This window comes from Candoia aspera, chromosome 1, assembly GCF_035149785.1.
Source record: "Candoia aspera isolate rCanAsp1 chromosome 1, rCanAsp1.hap2, whole genome shotgun sequence".
Lineage (NCBI taxonomy): Eukaryota > Metazoa > Chordata > Lepidosauria > Squamata > Boidae > Candoia > Candoia aspera.
This window is the reverse complement of record NC_086153.1, coordinates 19,190,042-19,211,730: the sequence shown is the minus strand read 5'-3', so window position 1 is coordinate 19,211,730 and position 21,689 is coordinate 19,190,042. Positions and strand designations below refer to the sequence as shown.

At 43.6% G+C, this 21,689-nt stretch overlaps 1 protein-coding gene across 2 annotated transcripts in view; it reads left to right on the top strand.

Moving 5' to 3' along the window:
* RNF43 (ring finger protein 43) overlaps positions 1 to 21,689 on the top strand; it is a 45,780-nt gene that overhangs the window by 7,895 nt on the left and 16,196 nt on the right. For both annotated transcript variants that reach the window (XM_063298808.1, XM_063298799.1), the window contains exons 2-4: positions 10,783 to 10,905; positions 18,357 to 18,431; positions 21,363 to 21,494. In XM_063298808.1, coding sequence (XP_063154878.1) covers positions 10,783 to 10,905; positions 18,357 to 18,431; positions 21,363 to 21,494 — 330 coding nt within the window. The remainder of the gene's footprint in view (positions 1 to 10,782; positions 10,906 to 18,356; positions 18,432 to 21,362; positions 21,495 to 21,689) is intronic.

The window sequence follows — 21,689 nt, the reverse complement described above, 5'->3', positions numbered from 1 at the left end:
AGTTTGGAAGACTATGTCTTAATGTCACATAAGTTTCACTAGAATTTCTAGTTGCTGCTGTTTCTGTCATTAACTGATTCCAAAGCATCACTTATATGCAGGAATGCATAACAACCATCATCTTCTAAGTGAATGAAGTAACACTCCTTATAAAATACAAATCACGGTATCCAGTCAGCTTATGAAGCAGCTGGCAAATCTCAATTTTGCTATGATGCTCGGTTAGAGGGGTACAGTACTAGTAATCTCCAAACTCTTAGACCTACTGGATTGTCCTTTCCACCGACCTCTGTTATATTAAAACTGATGTCTTCATGACTTGTTTCCTCTCCTTCCTTCACTACTGCTTCTAAACAAACAGCAAAGCCTTTTTTGTCCTACCCTATTGGAAACTGCCCTAATTATTCCTGTAATATCAAAACACATTCTACTCGGCACTGCAACAGAGCTGTGTTACACTACAGAACGATCATAAAGGCAGTAGGCTGAGAAAACTGATATGTTGAGATAAAGTAGCACCAAATTGACTTGTGTGTTATGTGAATCTTGAGTTAGACAGATGTCATAGTGCTGAGATAAAAAACTCATGTAGATCTGGCCCAGATTTTCTATTACAGTTGTGTGTTTTTTTAAATTAACACAAAGGAAACAATTGTTCATGGCACATATTGCCATCAAAGAGGACATTTTCAACCGTGGACTTTGGCTTTGTAAAATAAAGGAGACTCAAGTACAATTATATCTTGACTTTTTTTTTTTAAAGTAAAGCCCTTCATATCAAAGGCTGAATTGAGGAAACCAATTCGTAGGAGGATATTTTGATGAAGCAATATCAGTGGCTATTTTAAAAAAAGAAATTACTGCCATATATTTTATTTTATTATAAAGAAGTGTCTAATCTCACAATGGTAGCTAGATCCCATAGAGAAGTTGACATTTGTTGTCTTTGTAATTTCAGCTGATCCAATAGTTTAATACCCCTTTGATTGTCCTGGACCCAGCATGGCTCATAAACTTTTTAATGGGTATCTTTAACTTCCCTTGTCCATTGACTGCATTTCCTTAGTGCCGATTTGTGTAATGATTAACCAATAAGTGGGCTTTTGGGCACAAAGTACAATTGATCTGTGGAGCCCTTTGAAATGGATGCTGTGAAGACTGACCCTCCATTCTTACATTGAGACACAAATATAGATCTGATGTTACATCAAAAGGGTTAACATGGTGCAGCTTCAAAAAGCTACTTTAGCTACACAAACACTGTACAATAGCTGTATTCTGACCAGTTAAATGTGTAAGGGAAAACAATTCCTCTCTCCCTCCAAGTTTAAATGTATGAAATTCTGAACTAGTCTCCTTGAAATTTGAATTGTGAATTTTATTAGCTTCAAGAGAAACATAACAGAGATTTTGCAATAGAAAAGGTGAAAAGGCAAAACAGAAGGAAAGGCTACAGCAAATTTTGCTTGCTTAGTATTCTGTTCAAAATTTGGAATTTAAAGACAGAACTGTAGAGAATTCCTAATGTATAATCCCATCTTGGAAAAGGTCCTAGATGATCCAGTACTCCATACCCTGGGGAGAAAATCAGGTGAGGAGATTTTTAGAAGCATCCCTTGCTATAGACCCACTTGGACAACTACAACTCCCCAAATCCCTAGCTTTCATGGAGGATCACTGGGTTGGAAAATGCTGATCTAGGATGAGCAGCAAGTGTTAAAAGGACAGCATCACTGCTGCTGCTGCTGCTAAAACATGAACAGACATGCACTAATATTCCTCACATTTTTCTTCTCCCCCTAACAATTATTTCTTTAAAAACCAGCACAGGGGCTCTAAGTTAGATTTCCATGTTCTTTTGAAGTACTTAAGGGTGCCTCCAAACTAGGTATATATTTGGAATCACAAGATCAGTCAGGCATGGAAAACAGTTACCATTTTAGACGGCTAGGGAAAATAGGTTGAAATCTCTAGGTCAACATGTTTATTTGAGAGGAAGCCCCACTGAGTCTAACAAAACTCTGCTCCATGGAAAAGTTGGGTTTTAAGGCTGCAGTCCAGAGTAGAAAAATTCATGGAGAAAACATAGTGGCATGGTGCTACATGGCACCTTCTGTTCCAAACCCATGTGCCCCTGAACACCAAACATAAAGAGGGAGGACTGGAGCCTTCATATTCCAATTGTAGTTTCACCAGATTTCTCTAGCTGATCATATCAAAACAAGATGTTAGATTAAATAGGCATGTAGGCTGATCCTGCAAGGGTCTACATGTGTTCAGATGCTATGGCTGTAGGGTCTCTAAAAAGTTGCACTCTGAAGAATTACAGCAATTGTGTATACAATACCACCCTTGGAGGGTGGTGGATCACTTGTGGTTCTACTGATTCTTCTGAGTTTATAGTATGTTGCATATACCAATGGCACCTGTTTGTGCTCAGCCAAATATTAACTATTTTCCCCAACCTGATCCTCACTAAACATGTCAAACTTCAGCTCCCATAACTATCAGTACCATGCTTCTGGCTGAGCAGTAAAAGTCCAATATATTTGGAAGGCCCAAGATGAAAGAGGGCTATGTTAAATAAGGAAAGTAAGGATCTTTTGTAGATTTCATGAATAGCTGCAAACTCAGATGTTTTATGGCTCAAAATCCATTTCATCTAATGCAGAGCTGGGAAATGAGCGGCCACATGGATGCATGTGACCTCAACTACGTCCAACTCCTCTGAGGAACAAAACACAAACACTGAAGTGTGAAAAAGGCCTAATACCCTGTTGCAAAACAGAATTCCTCAGATCCTGGCTCTGCTCATGGTGAGATGAGTGTCCTCTGGCTCTGCTCTCCCTCCAAACATTATATTCTACCTTGGCCACCAAAACATTGATCACGCCAAGACAACACTTACAGGGAAGATGTGCACAATATAGCTTCATACATTTATAGCTAGCTGTCCCGATTAAAAAATGGCACTCAGGCAACATTGGTTGCAAGGGAATGGCTCTTTTTATGTCTTATGGAGGCATATGACTTTGGAATAGGCTTCCCCTCATAAAGCACTGTACTGTATTATATTTGTCTCCAAGGTCGGGGACTTCAAATCATACTGATGAACATGCATATGTAAGAAACCATGGCAGATTATTAACTACTTCTCTAGCCTGAAAGCATTTTCTAGGAGGCTGAAGCTACTATGGCTTTAAGTCCCGCAATTGTTCTATATTGACAATGACTACTGGTAGGTCCATACTCTCCTGCAACCTGAGTTCTCACCTGTAAATTGATTGTTGGGATGAGGATCAGCAGGGAATAGGGAGAATGGAAAAATGTAAATTCTTCTATGTGGTAACATGGTTTTAAGAGTGCCCATTAATATTCCTCACTGGCAGCATTCACATAGCACACTTTACCTGGTTACTAATTAACTCATTTTCTGGGTTTGTAAATACAATGAACCATAAACTAACCAGATGAGCATGTTTCTATAACATGCTGGGCCAGAAAAACCCCTAGCCAAGGATAAAACTAACAAAGCTTGTAATATTTTGCAAATGCTGCTGCCACCAAGTCATAACTTAACCATGATAAACAAGCCATGTGAACACAACCATTGACTTAAAACTGTGACAGTTTCTGCCACATCTGATTTCTGGCTGCAGACAGGGCTGCATTCTACAATCTAAGATAATCTAATTCAGACCCCAAGGTTGTCTGGGTCATCTGGATGTATGCCATATCCATATCCCCCTGTCCATTGTTAAGTTATGATACCTGAGATGCACTTTCCAGATTGCACTGTAGTTTCATTGGCACAGTGTTCCCCCAAATTACTGCTTAAGTTTCTTGCCCCAGTAGGCTATCTAGAGTTTAGGCTGGATAATTCTAGCAAACTGCACACAGAAAGTAGATATTGTAACTATTAAACAAATAAAAGCGTGAGCAGGGCATTTGATCCAAGTTTGTCTTCTTAGTTGATAATCTCTTTTCTCCAGGTGTCCAGAAAACATCCCATTACCCTTCAGAGCTGCTGGAATTCAACCGTTATTATTTCCAAATCAGCAAAGCCAAAAGCTTGTTGGGAATCATGGTGTCTGAAGTTCAACATATCTAGAGGGTGTTTGGTTGAGGGAAGTCTGATCTTTTAGCTTAACCTGACTAAGAAGGAAAACACATTAAATTTGATCCAGTCTCAGGGTTCGTCCTGATGGAAGCCTGTGCCTCTCCCTCTACACTGAGTAAGGTTTGGGATTAATGCCATAGGATTCCAGAATGAAGACTGTGATTGACCATTATTATTACAATTTTTGATGACAATCCATGGCAGAGGTCCATCTGTGATAATATCTTACATTGAAATTCCATGTTTAGGGGAAGTACTGTATATCTCATAATATTAAGTGCCAGGGAAGGAGTACACTTTCTCACCCTTCTTACGGGCTTTTAGAGGAGGTGGTTTATCATTTCGGGAAACAGGATGCTGGATGGGATCCAGCAAGATTCTCCCAACTTTCAGATCATCTTGTGCCTCAGTGCTTATCACTGCAGAGACCACAACTCCATTCCCTGTCTCCTCCAGGGTGTGTTCTGGGCCCTTCTTCCTTCATCAGGGTTGAAGAGACATTCCAATCCCTCCTTTGCCTATAAAACGATTTCTTTTGTCAGTGGGAAATTTTTGCAGGGTGTGATCACTAAGGCAAAATAAAGAGCTCCTTTGAAGTGCAGGAGAGTTACTTAGCAAGCCCCTGGGGGTGAGAATCAAATTCCTCCCTCTCTTAGCAGGACAGGCCTGCCTGAACAAGCTGGGAAGCTGGAGGAGCCAGCAAATGGCTCCTAGTGACACGGGATGCAGGAGATCGAAACCTGCCAACAGCAAGCTCCCAGGCTTTCCAGCATGAGCACATTAGCTCAGCCCAGAGTTCCAAGCTGCACACTTGTTTACAGACCTCCCTGTCCACCCACCTCCTCTCTGGCTTCTCTGCTTGAGCTGAGGCTCCCCATCTGCCATCATTCTTGCTTAAGTTGCTATGAACGAGAGGTGCTTTATTTAAATGGGGATTCTGAAACATAATGGAGGTGGGGAAACCCTACAAAAAGAAGGTTCCATCAGTTTATAAGCAGTCACAGGAGCTGCTAGGATTTAGGTGGTGTACTGTATCAAAATTCCATTACAATGGGGCTAATAAATCTGGAACACAGTAATTGAATTGTGTCTCTCTGGCTGGCTGCTCTAACCATTTGCGCTCTCGATGGGTAGGGCCTCAACCCCTGGCTGGTTGGCAGCAGCGGGGGGGGGGGGGACTCTGAGAGTTGAAGTCCGACCAATCTGAAGGGTAGCAGATAAAAATAGCTGCTGTGCCTTGATGGGGGGCTGAGCCCTTCAGAGCTCTTTGGCCTTCTCAGGCCTGCGTTTATCGACACTGGATTGCAGCCGGGATCAATCAGTCTTCCACTCAGAGGCAGTAGGAGCAAAGAGCCTTGAGGGAAAAGTGTTAGAGCACTCAGCATAGCAATTCTAGTGTACCTCTGTTACTACAAGCACAGTTTAAAAAATGAAGCCATCTGCAATAAACAAAATAGGGTCTGTCAGAAAGACACATCCGCCTGGTCATGAAGTTTGGGAGTACCTTGAAAAGACCTGAAACGCTGATTGATGCAGGTCTTAACTGGAACTGGTGACCCAAAACCATAAAAAAGAGGGGAAGAACCACTCTGAGATGGCAGAGGAATTTTTCTGTTATTACTGAGCAATCACCATAAGTTGCCCATTATCTAAAATTTTGAGACAGGGGTTTAATTCTCTTTTAAAATATAATGTATTGCCTCCGTCTGTTTTTGTTTGTTTTGTTTTAACCCCGAAAATGGTGCATTACAGTGAGGAGCACATTTTCGCATTGTGTTGTGGGAAAGACATTCTGCAAATGCTCCAAGTAGTCTCCCGCTTGGTTCATACTACCCAGGGCTCCAATTGACAGTGAGAGTATGTTCCTCAATGAAGCCAACAAATTCTATGAACAGCCACAATATATTGGAGAAAAGTGAGGTAACAGCCGAGATGCTACAAAACTTCTCTCATCTGTCTTGAGCTTGGTGGTTTTAAGACAAACTTATTTCAAACTCATCTAGTCTGTGAAATGGAGATAATAATACTGGCCTGACTGATTTTGGGTTTTCCCTCCAGCCACTAGATCATACTGGTTCTAATAATTCATTAATAATAGTTGAACTCTTTATTAAGCTAACTTGGGTCAATGCAGGGGCAATAGAACTATCAGTTGTATTTGACAGGCTGAGCTACAGAGTGGTTGGGTTGGTTTTCCAAACCCATCTATGGTGGCTTGCAAACCACGGTATATAGCTGAGTGAATGCTGTGCACCCAACCAGTTCTGATTTATTTCACAAATCATGGCTACTGATAAATTATCATTTAGTCAGTTCTTGTGCCCTGGGTCACCTAAACAGAAAAAAGGCTTGCTCTCAGCCATGGCATTAATTGTTGCAAGTTATTGTACTTAACACAAGGCACAGCTTGAGAGATTCTCTTGTGAAAAGCGCTGCTCAGATGACCAGGGGTGACACTGATCCTGAAATACTGAGGAGGAGGAGGAGCATTTGCATTAACATGCCACCTTTCCTCAAGATGGCCTCCACAGTCGTCTCCCCTGGTTTCATCTTCCCCTAGGAAGTACGCTAGCCTGGGCGGAGATGCAATGAGCACCCCAGAGTCACCCATTTAACTCCACAGTCGCGGGCAGATGCGGGCCTGGCGTTTTAACCACTGCACTCACTACCCTGCTCAGGATGCTGAGGTGAGGGGTTCAGTTAAGCTCGGTGCCCACCGCACGGCTTTTTCCAGGAGTTACCATTTCCCTGTCTGGCAAGCTTGACCCTCCCTGTTTCTTCTCCCTTTGACTCGCCGCCGCGAGCCAGCCAAATCACCCTCCCCGCCTCCCCGGGGCCGAGGCCGTGATTCTTGTTTGGGCCTCGGGAACAAGAGTGCCAACCAAAGGCTCCGCCTGGAGTGTCGGCAGCTCTCTGAGGTGTGTTGGAAGAACTCCAGGCGAGCATCGAAAGGGTTGTTTAATAATATCTGACGGGCGCGGAAGAATTCGGGCAGGCGGCCAAGATACACACGGCCTGTAATAGTTAACTCGATCTGTAAACAGTTCAAACGGCACCGGGGAGGCCACCGGCTCATACATTAGCGGCCCGCCTTTCATCTCGCCGCGCCACAGGCAGCCTTGCAGGCCCTGCTGGCCGCTCCCGCTGGCTGTGGCGAGAGTTGGAGGCGAGGGCCTGCGGGCAGGCCGCGCGGGACAGAGGCAGGCCCGGCTGGCCCAGACAAAGGGCCTCGCTGCGAAGGGCTGACCTTCAAACCTACCGCGCTGGAGCGAACTGAGGAGGTTTCTTTTGTTCCGCACGTGGTCGAAGTCCACGAGGGCCGCCGCTGCCGCCGCCGCGAGTGCCTCTTCCGTCCCCGCTCGCTCGACTCGCCCGGGCTAGGCGGCTCAGCTAAGCCTCTGGCTTTCAAGGCCAGCGGGGTGGAGCGGACTTCCCGAGCCTAGCGCCCGCTCGGTGACTATGTTCACACAACATGCTTAAAGAGGTTAGATAAATAGACTGCTGTGTTTCCAGAGCTCGCTAATCTTGGGTACATTGCATCCAGGCTTGGTGTGTTGTGGGAACCCAGAACGTTTGATAAATTTGTGGTGCAATGTACTGGGGGAACACAGACAATGGATTGTATTCTGCATCCAGGATAAGCATGTTGGGTGAACATAGTGAATGACAGCATCTGGCTGGAAATTCTGAGAGTCTCAGCCCTTAAACATCTGGAAATTAGGGTGGGGAACACTTTAGTAGATAGTAGATCCCCCATATTTCATCAAGGAGGTAGGGGGCAAGTTTGCAGTATCCTAGTGCTCCCTAACCTTCCCTCCCCAGCTAATTTGCATATGAATCTGCCTTCCACCTGGTCAGATTGTTTGTCCCATCTAGACAAAATATGATCTGCTCCAGTCTGGATAATTGCCATTGCCAGCCCCCTTAGCTAGATGTCTCCAATTGTGGGAAAAGCACATGTGCTTTTCCATTAAATGTGAAGCACATGCTTTCCCACTTAATTTCTGTTCTTCCCTTTCTGCTTTGCTGTCCTCTGCTTGCTTTCTATTGTAGTCACTTATTCTAAAAACAAAACCAACAACCTTCTATCCCCTGCCTTCCAGTAATGTAGAAGTCAAGAAGGTGTTTGTTTTTCTCATTAAATATAGGGTACAAAAGTCTCATTGTCCCACAGTACTTTATTAGGTATTCAAAATATACCTTGGCAACAGCAAGTGCACAAAAACGGCGATCTCTGTGGCATATAGTTCCCTAGCCTCTGGTGATAAGCTTGTGCATCAGCAATGGGTGTGCAGTTAGGGCAGGATTCTGGAGTAGAAACCTAGGGTCTGCTTAGTTGCATGAGATTATTAAATCCAGAATTTAGTATCTACAGTATATGGCATCAGTGCTGAGAGAGAAAGAGGCATTTCCCTCTGTACTCTGGGAGTTAATGTCTACGTGTATGTTGTACATCAAAACAAATGCTGCAAAGGGTGAGGAATCTATAGCCCTCCAGATGTTGCTGAATTACAAGTCCTATCAGCCCCACCCCACATGGCCAATGGTGAAGAATGCTGGGACTTGTAATTCAATAGCATCTGGAGGGCCATAGGTGCCTCAATTCTAGATAGCAACATTCTCTCTAAAAATTTGAGTAGAACTACATATGCAATGATGAAGATTTCTGGAAATGCAGCAGCAAATAGGTTGCACTTTTTGCTTATTAAGACTAGTGAACCATATCATGATGGCTAGGAGACTGAGTAAGAACCATATCTTTGAGAGATGCAGCTCTCCTTCCTTTGATCCATCAGACATACTGTCGGCCCCACACAGAGAAGCTGCTGTATAAAACAGGCATGCCAGCTTTCTTTTAACCAGTGTGTATGAGTGGGGGGAAAGAGATGCTATCAGACTTTCAATGAAGTTCTTCCTTGATCCTTTGCCAAAGCTGGCAGCAGGTGTGAGCTCACCTTTGGTCTATCAGACAGCAGATGCAACAGCACAGATGGCCATTCTTTCCCCAGAAAAACAGGCAATACATTAGCCATAAACCCTTCTCCTGACCAGCTGACATAGGAGTTGACGCCAGTTGACAGAACAACCCCCTCCAGTCTCCAATGAATGGCGATCTTTTTGTTTAATTGCCCTTGATCATCCAGTTGCAAAGGTTTTCTTAAGGTAATTTCACTGAAAAGCGGTTGACTACCTTTATTTTTTTCCATCCTTTAGGCTCATCTTTGTGATTGGAACATTTCTTCTCCCCTGCCGTAAGACATGGCAATTTTTAAATAGCCCATACCTTTTGGAAGCAACCAAATGGCACTGGAGGTGGGGCAACTTCCCAATAGTGTGCACACTCTCTCTTTTTGTGGCCAGATTCTGAGCAATTCTTCCGTTTGTTAACCGCAACGGTGACAGTTCTGGGCCCTGTGGAAAAACTTGCCAGTTCATAACAATCTGAGTGCAAGTGAGATGGCTACCATACTTCAAAAAGCATTGCAGAACTGGAAAAGGGACAAAAAAAAAAGAGGAGGAGGATCTGTCCTTATATGCTTCCCAAATGAATCTGGCCAGCCACTGAATGACTTGGAATGCTTGTGAAGATAAACCATTTGCTCTGCGTGTTTTTTATGGAACAATCTTCCATTAAAATTCCAAAAGGAAGCTCTTAAAGATGAAAGTAAATTAATTTTTTTCTTAGACTTATATGTATGTGTGTTGTGTGTGTGTGTATGTTTGTATGATGCAAGATCACGTGAACAAAGCTTCAGGGCATTCTGAATTCAGAGGAAACACCTCTATGTGTTTATGGAGCAGCTGTTATCTTGCAAGAATAATCCTTTCCTTGTTGCCAGCTTTCTATCCTAAATAGGAATGGTTCCTTGTTTCAGTCCTGTTTTGCTTTCCTTAGGATTTTTGACAAATTAATTATGAAGGTGTAATCTTTAAAAGTTTGGACTTGCTAAATCAAAGCTAAGATTTAAACCTAGACAAACGATCTGGAGACAGTGTCCTCACAAATGACTAGATCACACCTAATTTTAGCCAGGATCTTTGCTGGATAATCTTCAACTGGGCTCAGAAGCAAACTGGCTAGTGGTGCAATGAAGGAGGAAAAGTCCTGTTCACTCCTTGGAATCCTTCTATCGAGAAATAATGCAGCAGAATTTTTGTACTAGTGGCAGCTACCATATCTTCAAGGCAACTGTATGTAGGACACAGGGTACCTATTTTTTACCTTTTGGTCATAAGTCTGGCTGGTCACTGCAGAGCATCTTCCTGTAACCTGTGCCCATTGGGTGCATTTGGTCTACAGATCCCCAGAATTCCCAACAAGCATAATCACAACTGAGCTGTAACCCAACCTTATCTGGAGGGGACCAATTGGAAAGATTGTGAATTATGCTGAATTATGAGTTAGATAGCCTTTTTGGGTTATCCAGAATGACATTTTAACATTTTTATTGAGCTTGTGCCTAAGAAATGGAAGAATGCCTAAGCTAAGATAATGAAAGCATGGTAAATATTTATCTGAAACTGACAAAGGTTTACTGAAATGCTTTACCCTGTACACTTGTTTGCGCATCAAGTGTTGATCCACAGTCCAACCCCACAAAATAATGCAATATCACCTGTATTACATATCAGTAGTAACTTCCCTTCCTTTCTCTTCACAGTTCCATCCCCTGTCTTTGTGTAATACCAGTGAGGATGAACATACAGTCCCAGGATTTGTCTCCATTGTCAAACTGGAAAGGCCTGAGCGGGATCTCCGGCCATGCCTGTCATTGGCCAATAAGGTATGTGTGCTCAGAACAGACTTATTAAACTCCTTTCCTCCAGAAAGCTTTTTGATCAGCTCCTTGGCTGATGAGATTAATTAATTAAGCTCCTGAGTGTCTTTACATTCAAAGTAGGTGGGGCCCAAACTAAATGGGCAGACCTATAGTCACTCTTACACTCTAATTTCTTTTCTTTATGCTCTTCTGCCACTGCACTGTTCAGAACACAACTTCCTCTTTTCCACTGGAAAGATAAAGCGAACAAGCAGAACTTGCCATTCCACATGCCCTCAATTGAACTGGCATTGCTGGGCCTCATCTTTCCATTAGGAAAGACACAAAGGAAAGAGAGCCTTTGGGAACTAGTGCTTAAAGGTGCCATAGACACCAATAATATGTGTCACACTTCCATATGTGGGTCTGGCTCTTTGTCATCTACTTATCTACCCATCCATCAATCCGTCTGCCAGAAATGCATTTACCTTATTTTATCTTAATTTGAGTTATCCTTAAATTTGGTTGTGGAAATGTGATTTTCTGTCAATTGTTGCTTCTCCAAGATAGTCAGCATGATGCAAGGGGATACTGGATTTCCTGAACGGGGAAGGCAAATACTGATTGGCCTGTGTCTTGAACTAAGCTTAGGCCCCTTAAAGAATATTGCCTGGTCTCAACAGAACAAATTGGACTCTTTACTAAGTCATCCCTGTTACTATGACTTCATATACAATTTCTGCTATATTCTTTAGACTCCATATTCAGGAAATGAGCAGATTTGCCCAATACTTCTTGCTTTGAAAATGGGAGTTGCATTTATTTTAGTGAATTCATCTCTCAGACCTAAGATTCTTGAAAAGCTTTGTAAAATCTGAGCTGCTATAAGGCCCAAGTTTGTTGGATAGCTCTAATTTTTAAGAGACGGGGCCACTGCTGAATGTTAAGATTTTTATCATTTTGTCTTTTAGGTTCTGTTAGGATAAATTCATTTAGGATGAAATGAATTCATCCCAAATGTGCATATATACATGCAAATTTATAATCACAGATGAAATGCTGGAAAACTTTTAGGAAAGTGTAACCTGTCTCCCAGTTTAAGAGCACTTTTACAGCAAAACTCAAGCTCTCTCAATTCCCAACCTCCCAGGGCAACCCTGGAGCCTGAGATCTGCAGTGCCTTTGATCTTACAGCTGAGAAGTTGTGCGGCTAACCTCTGACCTCCCTGTTCAAGGCAGGCTCGACAATTGCGAAGCCAGCCTGCTGGAGCAATTCTGGCGGATACCTGCTCACACACGCTTTCCAAGGACGCTGAGATCAAAGGCAGCTGCTGATGAGAGCGTTCCAGCCTCTGCACTTTGCTCATCAGACTTCCTCTTTTCCTTCCTTCCTAAGGAGGCAGGAGTTAACCATTTCGGTGCCAGAATTGTCCACAACTATGATTCTTCGGTGCTGGAGGTGCTAGAGACTGTACCAGTGTTTCTTGACCTTGGCAACTTTAAGATGGGTGGACTTCAACTCCCAGAATTCCCCAGCCTGCCATGCTGGCTGGGGAATTCTGGGAATTGAAGTCCACTCATCTTAAAGTTGCCAAGGTCAAGAAACACTAGGCTATACAGAGACTGATAGGGGCAAATCCTCTGCCCTCACCAGCCGAAGGGACTCATAAGTCTACTCCAAAGGTCTGACTGTGCCCTTCCAATCCGAGGACCTCAGGCCTTTGGAGAGGACACTTTAAACCTTCCTGCCCAGTTTGGAGAGATTCTAACTGGCCAGTGCTAGGCTAAAGTGATCTTTGATCTCATCCAGGAAGAGGTTTTTTTCCTTACCAATAAGAATTATCAATGGAGACTCTATCTTCAGAGACAGCATACTCTAGATTTTGAGGGAAAACAACCAGAAGAGTCTTGCTAGTGGTTTTCGTTTTGGGGCTGTGGGGAGGGACCCATTTGGTTGGCTTCTGTTGGAAATAGGATACTGGACTAGATGAGTTTCAGGGCAAGTCCAGTTAGAGCTTTTCTTATAATCTCTAAGTTCTTGCTGTGACACTTTTTTATTTCTCCACTTATAATGATCAGTCTAGCTCTGAACTGCTTCAGTGGAGCAAACATGGAGAGTAACAGTTATTCCAAAGTAGTATTCCAAAAGCACATGTTACTCAACAGCAGGGATGTGCAAATTTGGGGGTGGGTGAGGACTGAGCTTGCACTTGGCCTTTGAGTGGTGTGCTGGGGACTGCACTCCAAAACAGGACTAGGACTAGGACAGAAATCACATTGGATTTAATTTAAATATATAATTATATTAATTATATAATTAATAGAGTTAAATAGAGTTAGTGCAATTTCACACTATACGTTTAGGGTTAGGGCTAGCATTGCATGCTTCAAAAATAATTTGGCAGAAGTGCTTCAGATCTTTTGCAAGGGCAGCTCTGCTGTTCATTAAAGCTCACACATCTCTTTTCAAGGCATAAGCATGAAAAAAGGTGCCACTGCTTTAAGAGTTTCATTAAATGTGCACTGCTTTGATGCTTTGACTCCTTAAAACAGCAGCATCTTTCAGAAAACCTGAAGAAAAGCATACACAAATCAATGAATAGCAGAAGGGTGCTGTGTTCATGTGAGGTGTGAACCACTTCTTCTGAATCATTTTCAAAACGTGCACAGCTCAAATATTTAGTATTTCCCCCTTTTATCATACAACTTGATGGTAGATTTTGGAGGAATAGCATACAAAGCTTTAGAAGGTCCTATGTGGCCTGTGTAATCTGCGTAGATTAAACTCTGATGAACATGTTCAGATCAACTCTAGGAACCTGTTCTAAGCTGTCTTAAATTGCATGGAGGATAGGTGGGTTATGAATCTAATAGTATAGTGGCCTGTTTAAATAATCATGCATACTGCAGTTGATCTTAGCCAAAAGAACAAGAAGTGATGAAGAAATTTCAATCATTTGGTTATTTAGGGTCTACATCTACTTAAATTAACGTTTGAATAACAGAAGCAGTTGTTAGGTAGACATACGGTCCTATCTTAGAGCGAAGAACCACACTGAGATGGTATCTTGGTCTCTAGTGTTTATTGTCCTACTCTGGTAGACAGAAAATCCTGCCAAACTGAAAGACCGTGGGAAACCCACACAGATAAACCCAAAACTCAAGGCGGGTCTGCTCTGAGTTTCTTTGAAGGAAAGTTGAAAGCCTCCAAACTACGCATGCGCTTTTCCCCCTGGATAGGGACCCCCTGCTGCTCACCATCAGTACTCATGACACATACTATGCATTAATAGAATAATGAAAATTTTGGGACTCAGCCTTAGCATTTGCATGTCATAATAGCTATCCCCAAACTAGTGTGTTCCAACTGTATTGGATTTCAACTCAGTCAGCTTCCACATTGTTTAGAGATTACGGGATACAAAATTCAATAGATTTAGAAGGTACCAAGTTGGGGTAGGTTGCACTATAATTGGAAATGTATTTATTTATTTATTTAATTTTTATCTCGCCTTTATTATTTTTTATATAAGAGGATACTGTTTCACTTTTGATAATGGGACTTTTTGAAGCATTATTCACTATACCCCTGCAAAGCTACCTCCCCCCTATTCTTTTTTAAAATGTATTTTTAAAAATGGAAGGCAGAATAAATTTAATTTGATTTGGAGGAACTCAGCTGTCCCTTGGGTAGTATGGAATAGCTCTTGAATAGGCAGTTGATTTTTGAGGTTTAGCATTCACAAAATATATACAATCGAAATTACCTACAGGTGGAAATTCAAGGGGGGGAAGAGAGGCCAGCAAATAAACAAGCCAAAAAATGGATTGTTGATAAGCCTGTAGCAGAGGGCCTTTGTCTGTACTCAGGGCATTCTCCACACAGTAACATACTGTACAGATGTCACCAGAAGGTCTAGGGCTACAGTGTTCAGTCCCTTTTTTCCTAAGTTTTCAGGATGGGTTTTACTAAAACAGCATTGAACTTAATGGATATTTAATGCACCTATTTGATTGTTTTCTGTTTTTGAAAAGCAAAAAATTGCCCTCCTGTGATTTGGTGGTTTGCCATTGCATAGGGTCTTGTGCAGTTTGATACCAACAGAAGGGGGCTGTGGGCTGTTTGTGGCCCAAGGGTTATCCACTCCCTAATGCAGTGTAAGGAACCAGATGGTTGCAAAGATCAAGGCCAGCAGAAACTGTTTTGCTAACCCGTTGTCAAGTGATATGTCTCTGGATTCAGAGCAACATTGCAAGGGATTCTGGAGACATGATTTTGGATAGCACACAGCTTCTGTACCAACTTGAAAAATGTCACCTCCCAAGGGAACAGGTTGCAAAATCATCAAAGGTACATTTTCTGGCATTGCATCAATCTTGATAGCCAGTGGGTTTCTAGGAATTGGGTGAGGAAGGAGGGAGGAAGACATTGTGTATAATTGTAAATGGGGGAAGAATTTACAGAGAAGGGAAGGAGGAAGCAAAAAGAGCCAAGAAGTCACTATTGTGTAGGCTTTGCTCAGGAGAGGCCCACTCTGCCACCATTTCTTCACAAAAAGACTGAGTCACTATACTTTGGCCTTCCTGTCCCAACCCAACCATTCCATCTGCAGGGCAGTGTAGATTAGATACTGCCCTTCGCATTAAACCTATCTGTCAGAGTACTAGGGAAAAGAGAAAGGAGAGCCATCACATGTCCTTTAAGGAAGAAAAATGCAGAGCATTCCCTGTTTATACCATCCAGTTGACTCAAATAGGTAGGTTCTCTTAATGCACCTGGAGAGTGCCTGTCCCCTGTAAATTCTGAGCATACATGAACTGTGCCTGCTTTATTTAAGCCTTTGATCATACACAGAGTGCCCCGATGATGGTATTGCTTTCCCAATGGGTATGTTAACTCTAGAACCTGCTAGGGCTCAACCCTAGATCTAATAAGAAAATGGAGTGCTTCCAAGTGTCTGCCTGCGTCCTTTGCTCACCTCTAACTATCAGATCTTAAAGGACAGGTTAGGTCTTCTGAGGGACTAATTCCCAAATTCCTGCTTCAGGGAGAGGCTGAGCCTGGCAGTGCCCACTGCCCCTTTGTTTGCCTTTTTCATCTGCCTGCCTGAAGGCTGCCTGCGCTAAAGCTCAGAGCTGGCGAAAAGCCCCTGCTGAATGGCTCATACAGCCCCAGGCTTTGGTGAGGCTGGGCTGCGGTTCACATCCTAGGCTTTGAAGCAGAGCCAGCGGGTGGCTTTGGGGCCTGCTGGGCCTGGCAGGGATCCAGTGCCAATAGGATGTGGGGGAGGGAAGCAGGTGAGCCAGCTAGCCAGGGCGGAAGGGGTGGGGAAGGGAATTTAAGGTAGACCAAAGAGATGTGGGAGCAGGCGTGTGCACTGTGGTGCTTGGGTGGCAGGGCTGCTTTCAATGTGGGGCAGGAACAGAGGAGAGCTTTGTTCCTCCAAGCAGGGCAGGGCTGGGCTGGGCTGGGCTGGGCTGGGCTGGAGAGGGGGGGAATGGGAAGTCAAAGTCCTGGATGGCTCCTGAGCTTTTCCAAAGAGAGGCAAGATCACACCTTGCTGACCCAGAGTGGGCCTGCCTTTTGTCAGCGGCTGTGGCACTGCTCTCTTTAGAGTGGAAACCAGGAATCAGTATCTGTGTATGAATGAAGGAGAAGCCACATTTGGGAGCCACATTTCTGTGTTACACACACACAGATGCAAACACACAAGTCACAAATCACTTTCGTGGTTACTTTTGGATTTGGATGCTGTTCTTGACTTTGCAGCAGATGAAAGGCTGGAGAGAGGCTGTCCTTTCAGTACAATAGGCCTTTCCTCCAGTTCTAGCTGAAGAGAGTTTTAATGGGAGATGCCGAGGACTGAACCAAAAAGCAGGTCTCAATGTGCCAGTGTTGTGGCCCATCCCTGAGTCCTAATTATAGTCTGGACCTACCCTGAAAGCATGCTGACTCATTTTAACATTTGTATCTCATGCTACTGCTCCACTACTCCTGGCCACTGATTTATGTGGTTTCTATATTTTAATATATTGTTACATTTCTATTTTTAAGCTGGATAAAAGAAGTTTTAAAGTTGTACACTGCCTAGAGATACATAGTATGACAGCTGATATATGCCTATTTTAAATAAATGGAGGTACCGGACCTCTCCTACTTCAAGCAGAGAGCACCTACCAAGGATTCAGATGAGATACTACAGGGAGCTGGTTGCCCCAGTCAAGTTCCATTTTGAGTGTCCATGAGTGTGGCAGAGTGGGCAGTGCATTGCTTTGGCCCATAGAGGGCACAGTCTGCTGGGAACATCTCCCAGGCTCAGGGAGGAAGAGAGCTGTTTGAATGTCCTAAACATCTGAACATCTTGGATGGGCTGGGAGTGCAATTTACAGATGCCAAGACCTCTGGAACCCACCAGATTTCATTGGGACTGAGTACTACAAATCACACACTCCTTCATGGCAATTTCTTCCTTTTGAATTGTGGTATCATTATACAACTCTAAACCTATTCTTCCCCTTTCTCCCAAACTGGGATTGTATTCTGTAAATGTATAGGTCAGGGTTTTGCAACCAGGGTTCCATGGAACCCTAGGGTTTTGCAAGAGGTCACAAGGGGGTCCCTGGGAGATCACAATTTATTTAAAAAATTATTTCAAATTTGGGCAACTTCACATTAAAGAGGTAAGTTTCCTTCTTTATTTTTAGTTTAAGAACACTTTTAGTGCATATATACAGGCCTACACATTAAACCAATATAATAATTTTGTAACTTCTGGCCTATATTTGAGCCTGGATGTGCAGGGGTTCCCCGAGGCCTGAAAAGTATTTCAAGGGTTCCTCCAGGTTCAAAAGGTTGGAAAAGGCTGGTATTGGTGAATGTATTGTTTAGAAGTGAAGAATTGGTTTTTTATGAAGTGAGGGTCTCCCAGGTCCAGTAGTCTGCTTTCCAATTGCCAGTCACGTAGTCCTGTGAAAGACACAGATAACTGAATAAAAACCAGGCCTTCTTTTCCCACAGATGGGGACCACAGAATAAAAGTCCAACCTAGCAATTGAGGTTGATAACAGAGAGTGAGAGGGGCTGCCCTGTCATGATATGACCATTCATTTAATGACTGTTCGAAGTTACGATGGTGCTGGAAAAAAGTGACTTATGGTCAGTCCTCACGCTTATGACCATCAGAGCGTCCCCGTAGTTATGTGATTGAAATTCAGGCACTTGGCAACTGGCTTGTATTTACAATGATTGCAGCATCCTGGGGGTCACATGATCGCCATTTGCAACCTTCCCAGCTGGCTCCGCACAAGCAAAATCAACAGGGAACCACATGATTCACTTAACTGAAAAAGGTCGTAAAATTGGGCATGACTCACTTAACGGCCGCATCACTTAGTGACAGGTTCTGGTCCCAATTGTGATCGTAAGTCGAGGACTGCCTGTATATTCTCCTGAACTCTTTCTTTTCTTTTTGCAGGCAAAACTGGCCGGGGAGAGGGGAGCTCGGGCTGTACTTTTTGACATTACAGATGACCAGAGTGCTGCTGATCAGGTAAGGAGATTCTAATGGTAGATTGTGTACACACTTCTTACTTCATCTAATAACTTAACTCAAGCATCCCCAACCAGTGCTTTCCAAATGTTTTGGGCTAGAGCTGTCATCATTCAGTCCATCAGCTAATTGGAGTATGGCCATTGAAGTTCTAGATATCTGAAGAGCAGGGAAAGGCTGGTTTGGCTTGATGTATAGCAAAATGTAATATAGTGGTTAAGTTGTTGAAGTTAAGTAAGGGAAACTCAGGTAAATCATCCTTTCCCAGCCTAGCCTACATCATGGCATTGATATGGGGGGAGGGGGGAAGGGAAGGGTGCCTTGAGCTCTTGGTGGGAAGGTGGGATGTAAAGAAAAAATAAAAGGAATGAAATATTCTCTATTTACATTTTGAGGAAAGGAAGCCAAGAAGATCAATCAATTTGATTTCCTAGGCTGTAACCTAGGAAATAGCTAAAAGATAATTTCATTTGGCTTTATAATTCTTTTACACCAGGCTGCTATTATTGATGCTTGTAGTTTTGAAGACTGAATATTTGCATCAGCAAATACCATCTTAAATCCATATGTTTTATAATGATACTTGCTTTTGCTCCTATGAATTGGGGAGACAAGATAGAAATTTCAACTAATTATGATTAGCCAGTATGGCAAAAAAGCACCCACAGCATGCTTTGGAATTAACATCATGTATAGGAAAACTCAAAGACAAAGAGCAAGACCAACTGAATACAGGTAAGAGCCTGCATTAAGGACTACCTTGTGGCAATAAGGGTGGTGAAATGTTTTTATTTCTCCACCCTTGTTGCATCTGCAGATAGCTGCCCAGCGACCCTGCTTTGAGTGACTCAGTCCCTTCTGGGTAAGGTGGGGTTGGGGGATCCCTTGCAGGGTCATTGTGAGAATTATGCTCAGCATCCGATGGATGATGTCGCTTGGATCTGCTGGGAGTTGTGCTATCCAGTTATCTGGGTTGAGTTTGATCCAATTACTTCCAAAGAAGTGGACAGGGTCCTTGGGATGTAACCTGTGTGTTAGATCCATGCCCCTCCTGGCTGGTTAAACTGGTCAAGTGATGATAAATGCCTCCTTGTGGGAGGCAGTGGTTCCACCTGCCTTGAAGGTATGGTGGTCTGCCCCCTCGTTAAGAGGTCATCACTGGACCCAGCTGTACTGGACAATTTTCATCCAATCTCTAAAAAGGAAAGGTTGTTAAGAAGGTAGTAGGGCTCAGCTTCAAAGGGCGTTTCAGGAAGTGGATTATCTGAACTCGTTGCAGTTAGGGTTCAGGCTGGGATATAACACCAAGATGGCATTGATCATGTTTGCAGATCACCTCTGGTGGGCTTGGAATGGGGGTAGTGTATCCATATTGGCCCTTCTTGATCTCTCATCATTCGTGGTACCCTGGGAGGTGGGAGGCACTGTTATTCAGTGGTTCTCCTCCTTCCTCCAGTTCCAGTTGGGGTTGGTAGGAGGGAAAGGTTCAGCCCTAGGCCTCTGTTATTTGGGATGCCACAGGGCTTGACTCTCTCCCTAGTCCTATTTAATGTCTATTAGAAACCACTGCATATGGTTCGGCACAGGGTGAAGTTTCTTCAGTATGCTGATGACACTCAGTTGTACATCTATGCCTCAGGCCATCCAAATGGTGCTGTTGAAGCATTTGCATTTTCCTAGTACCTGGAGGCTATGCAGATATGGATGGGGAAGAACCAGCTTCATCTCAACCCTGACAACACTGAGGGGTTGTGGGTCTTAGAGCCCCACATATCTGGCAATTCTCCGTTGTTAACTCTGAATGAGGTTACATTCCCTCAGGCAAAGTTGGTGTGCAATCTGGGGGTCTTCCTGGACTGGTAACTCCTACCTGAGGAGCAAACGGCAGCTATGGCCAGGAGGGCCTTCACACAAATACATCTTGTGCACCAATTGCGCCCATTTCTGGATTGGGAGGCACTGCTCATGGTCACCTTAGTCGCCTTCCTGAGTGGGCTGTTGCAACACATTCTACATGGGGCTGCCCTTGAAAAGTATTTAGAAGCATTAGCTGGTCCAGGATGCAGTGGCACATTGAGTATTGCATGCACCATGGTACAACCATGTAACACACAGCTACAGGAACTGCACTGGCTCCCAGTAGGCTTCTAGTTGCACTTCAAGGAGCTGGTTGTCACCTTTAAAGCGCTGCATGGCATGGGGCCAGGTTAACTGAGGGACCACCTCTCTCCAGTGGTTTCTGCCTGACCCACTAGATTGGGCAGAATGGGCATGTTCCTGGTCCCCTCGGTGAGGCAATGTCACCTGGTGGGTCCTAGGAAGCATGCCTTCTCTTCCATGGTGCCTACCATATGGAACAGCTTCCCCCTAATGATATGGATGACCCCAACCTTACTGGCTCTTCCCTCAGGCATTAGGGCCAGGCTGTCAGTTCTGAAGCTCCAGCATGGATGTATGGCATAGGTGTCGTAAGATACTAATGAGGGGACTTCGACCTGGGTTATTTTTGTCTGTGTGTATGTCTATTACAGCTGTTGATGTTTTATATTTTATGTTTGCTGCCCAGAGTTTCATCGGATAGATGGGTGGCCTTATAAATTCATTAAACAAACAAACTCAATGTAAGAGGGCTCACTAGTTAATCAGAGTGGAGCACTGTTTGGATTTCATGCTTCAGGCATCAAGACTATCTTGATGGTCTCATCTGGTCATTAGGATTGCCTTTTCAACACTAAACTAAGGAAACAGTTTTATGGGCAATATTTTATGATTTAGTGAGATTTTAAGATAGGCATCTCCCCAGCAGAGATGAGACTTGAACCCAGTCTGTGCTAAAACATGCTAAGGAAAGATTTCCAGGTTTCTCTCAAGCCAAATGGGTGTTTTGTAGAATGGTTCAGAGAGCCCAGCATATCTTCCATCTCTCCACAGTTGGGGAAGCCTCGAGGGCTGAGTCACCCTGTTGTTCTGATCTGGGGCCACAATGCTGAACTTTTGATGAGAGTGGTGAACAATAATCGTGAAGCCCACGTGAAGATTGAGGTGAAGGAAATGCCAGCTTGGGTGAGTGAGCACCTGAGTTCTTCCTCCCTGGATTCTTAATGGAAGTCTGAAGTCACTATCACAATTAACGATGATTAAATACTTACGCTTTAACTTGTCCGTTTTTCAGTTTTATCACAGTGAACTCACAGCAATTAGCCATGGTTCTATGCTATCTTCTGCTGCATTTTTGTCTCCCCCTTAGCTTAGGACAAC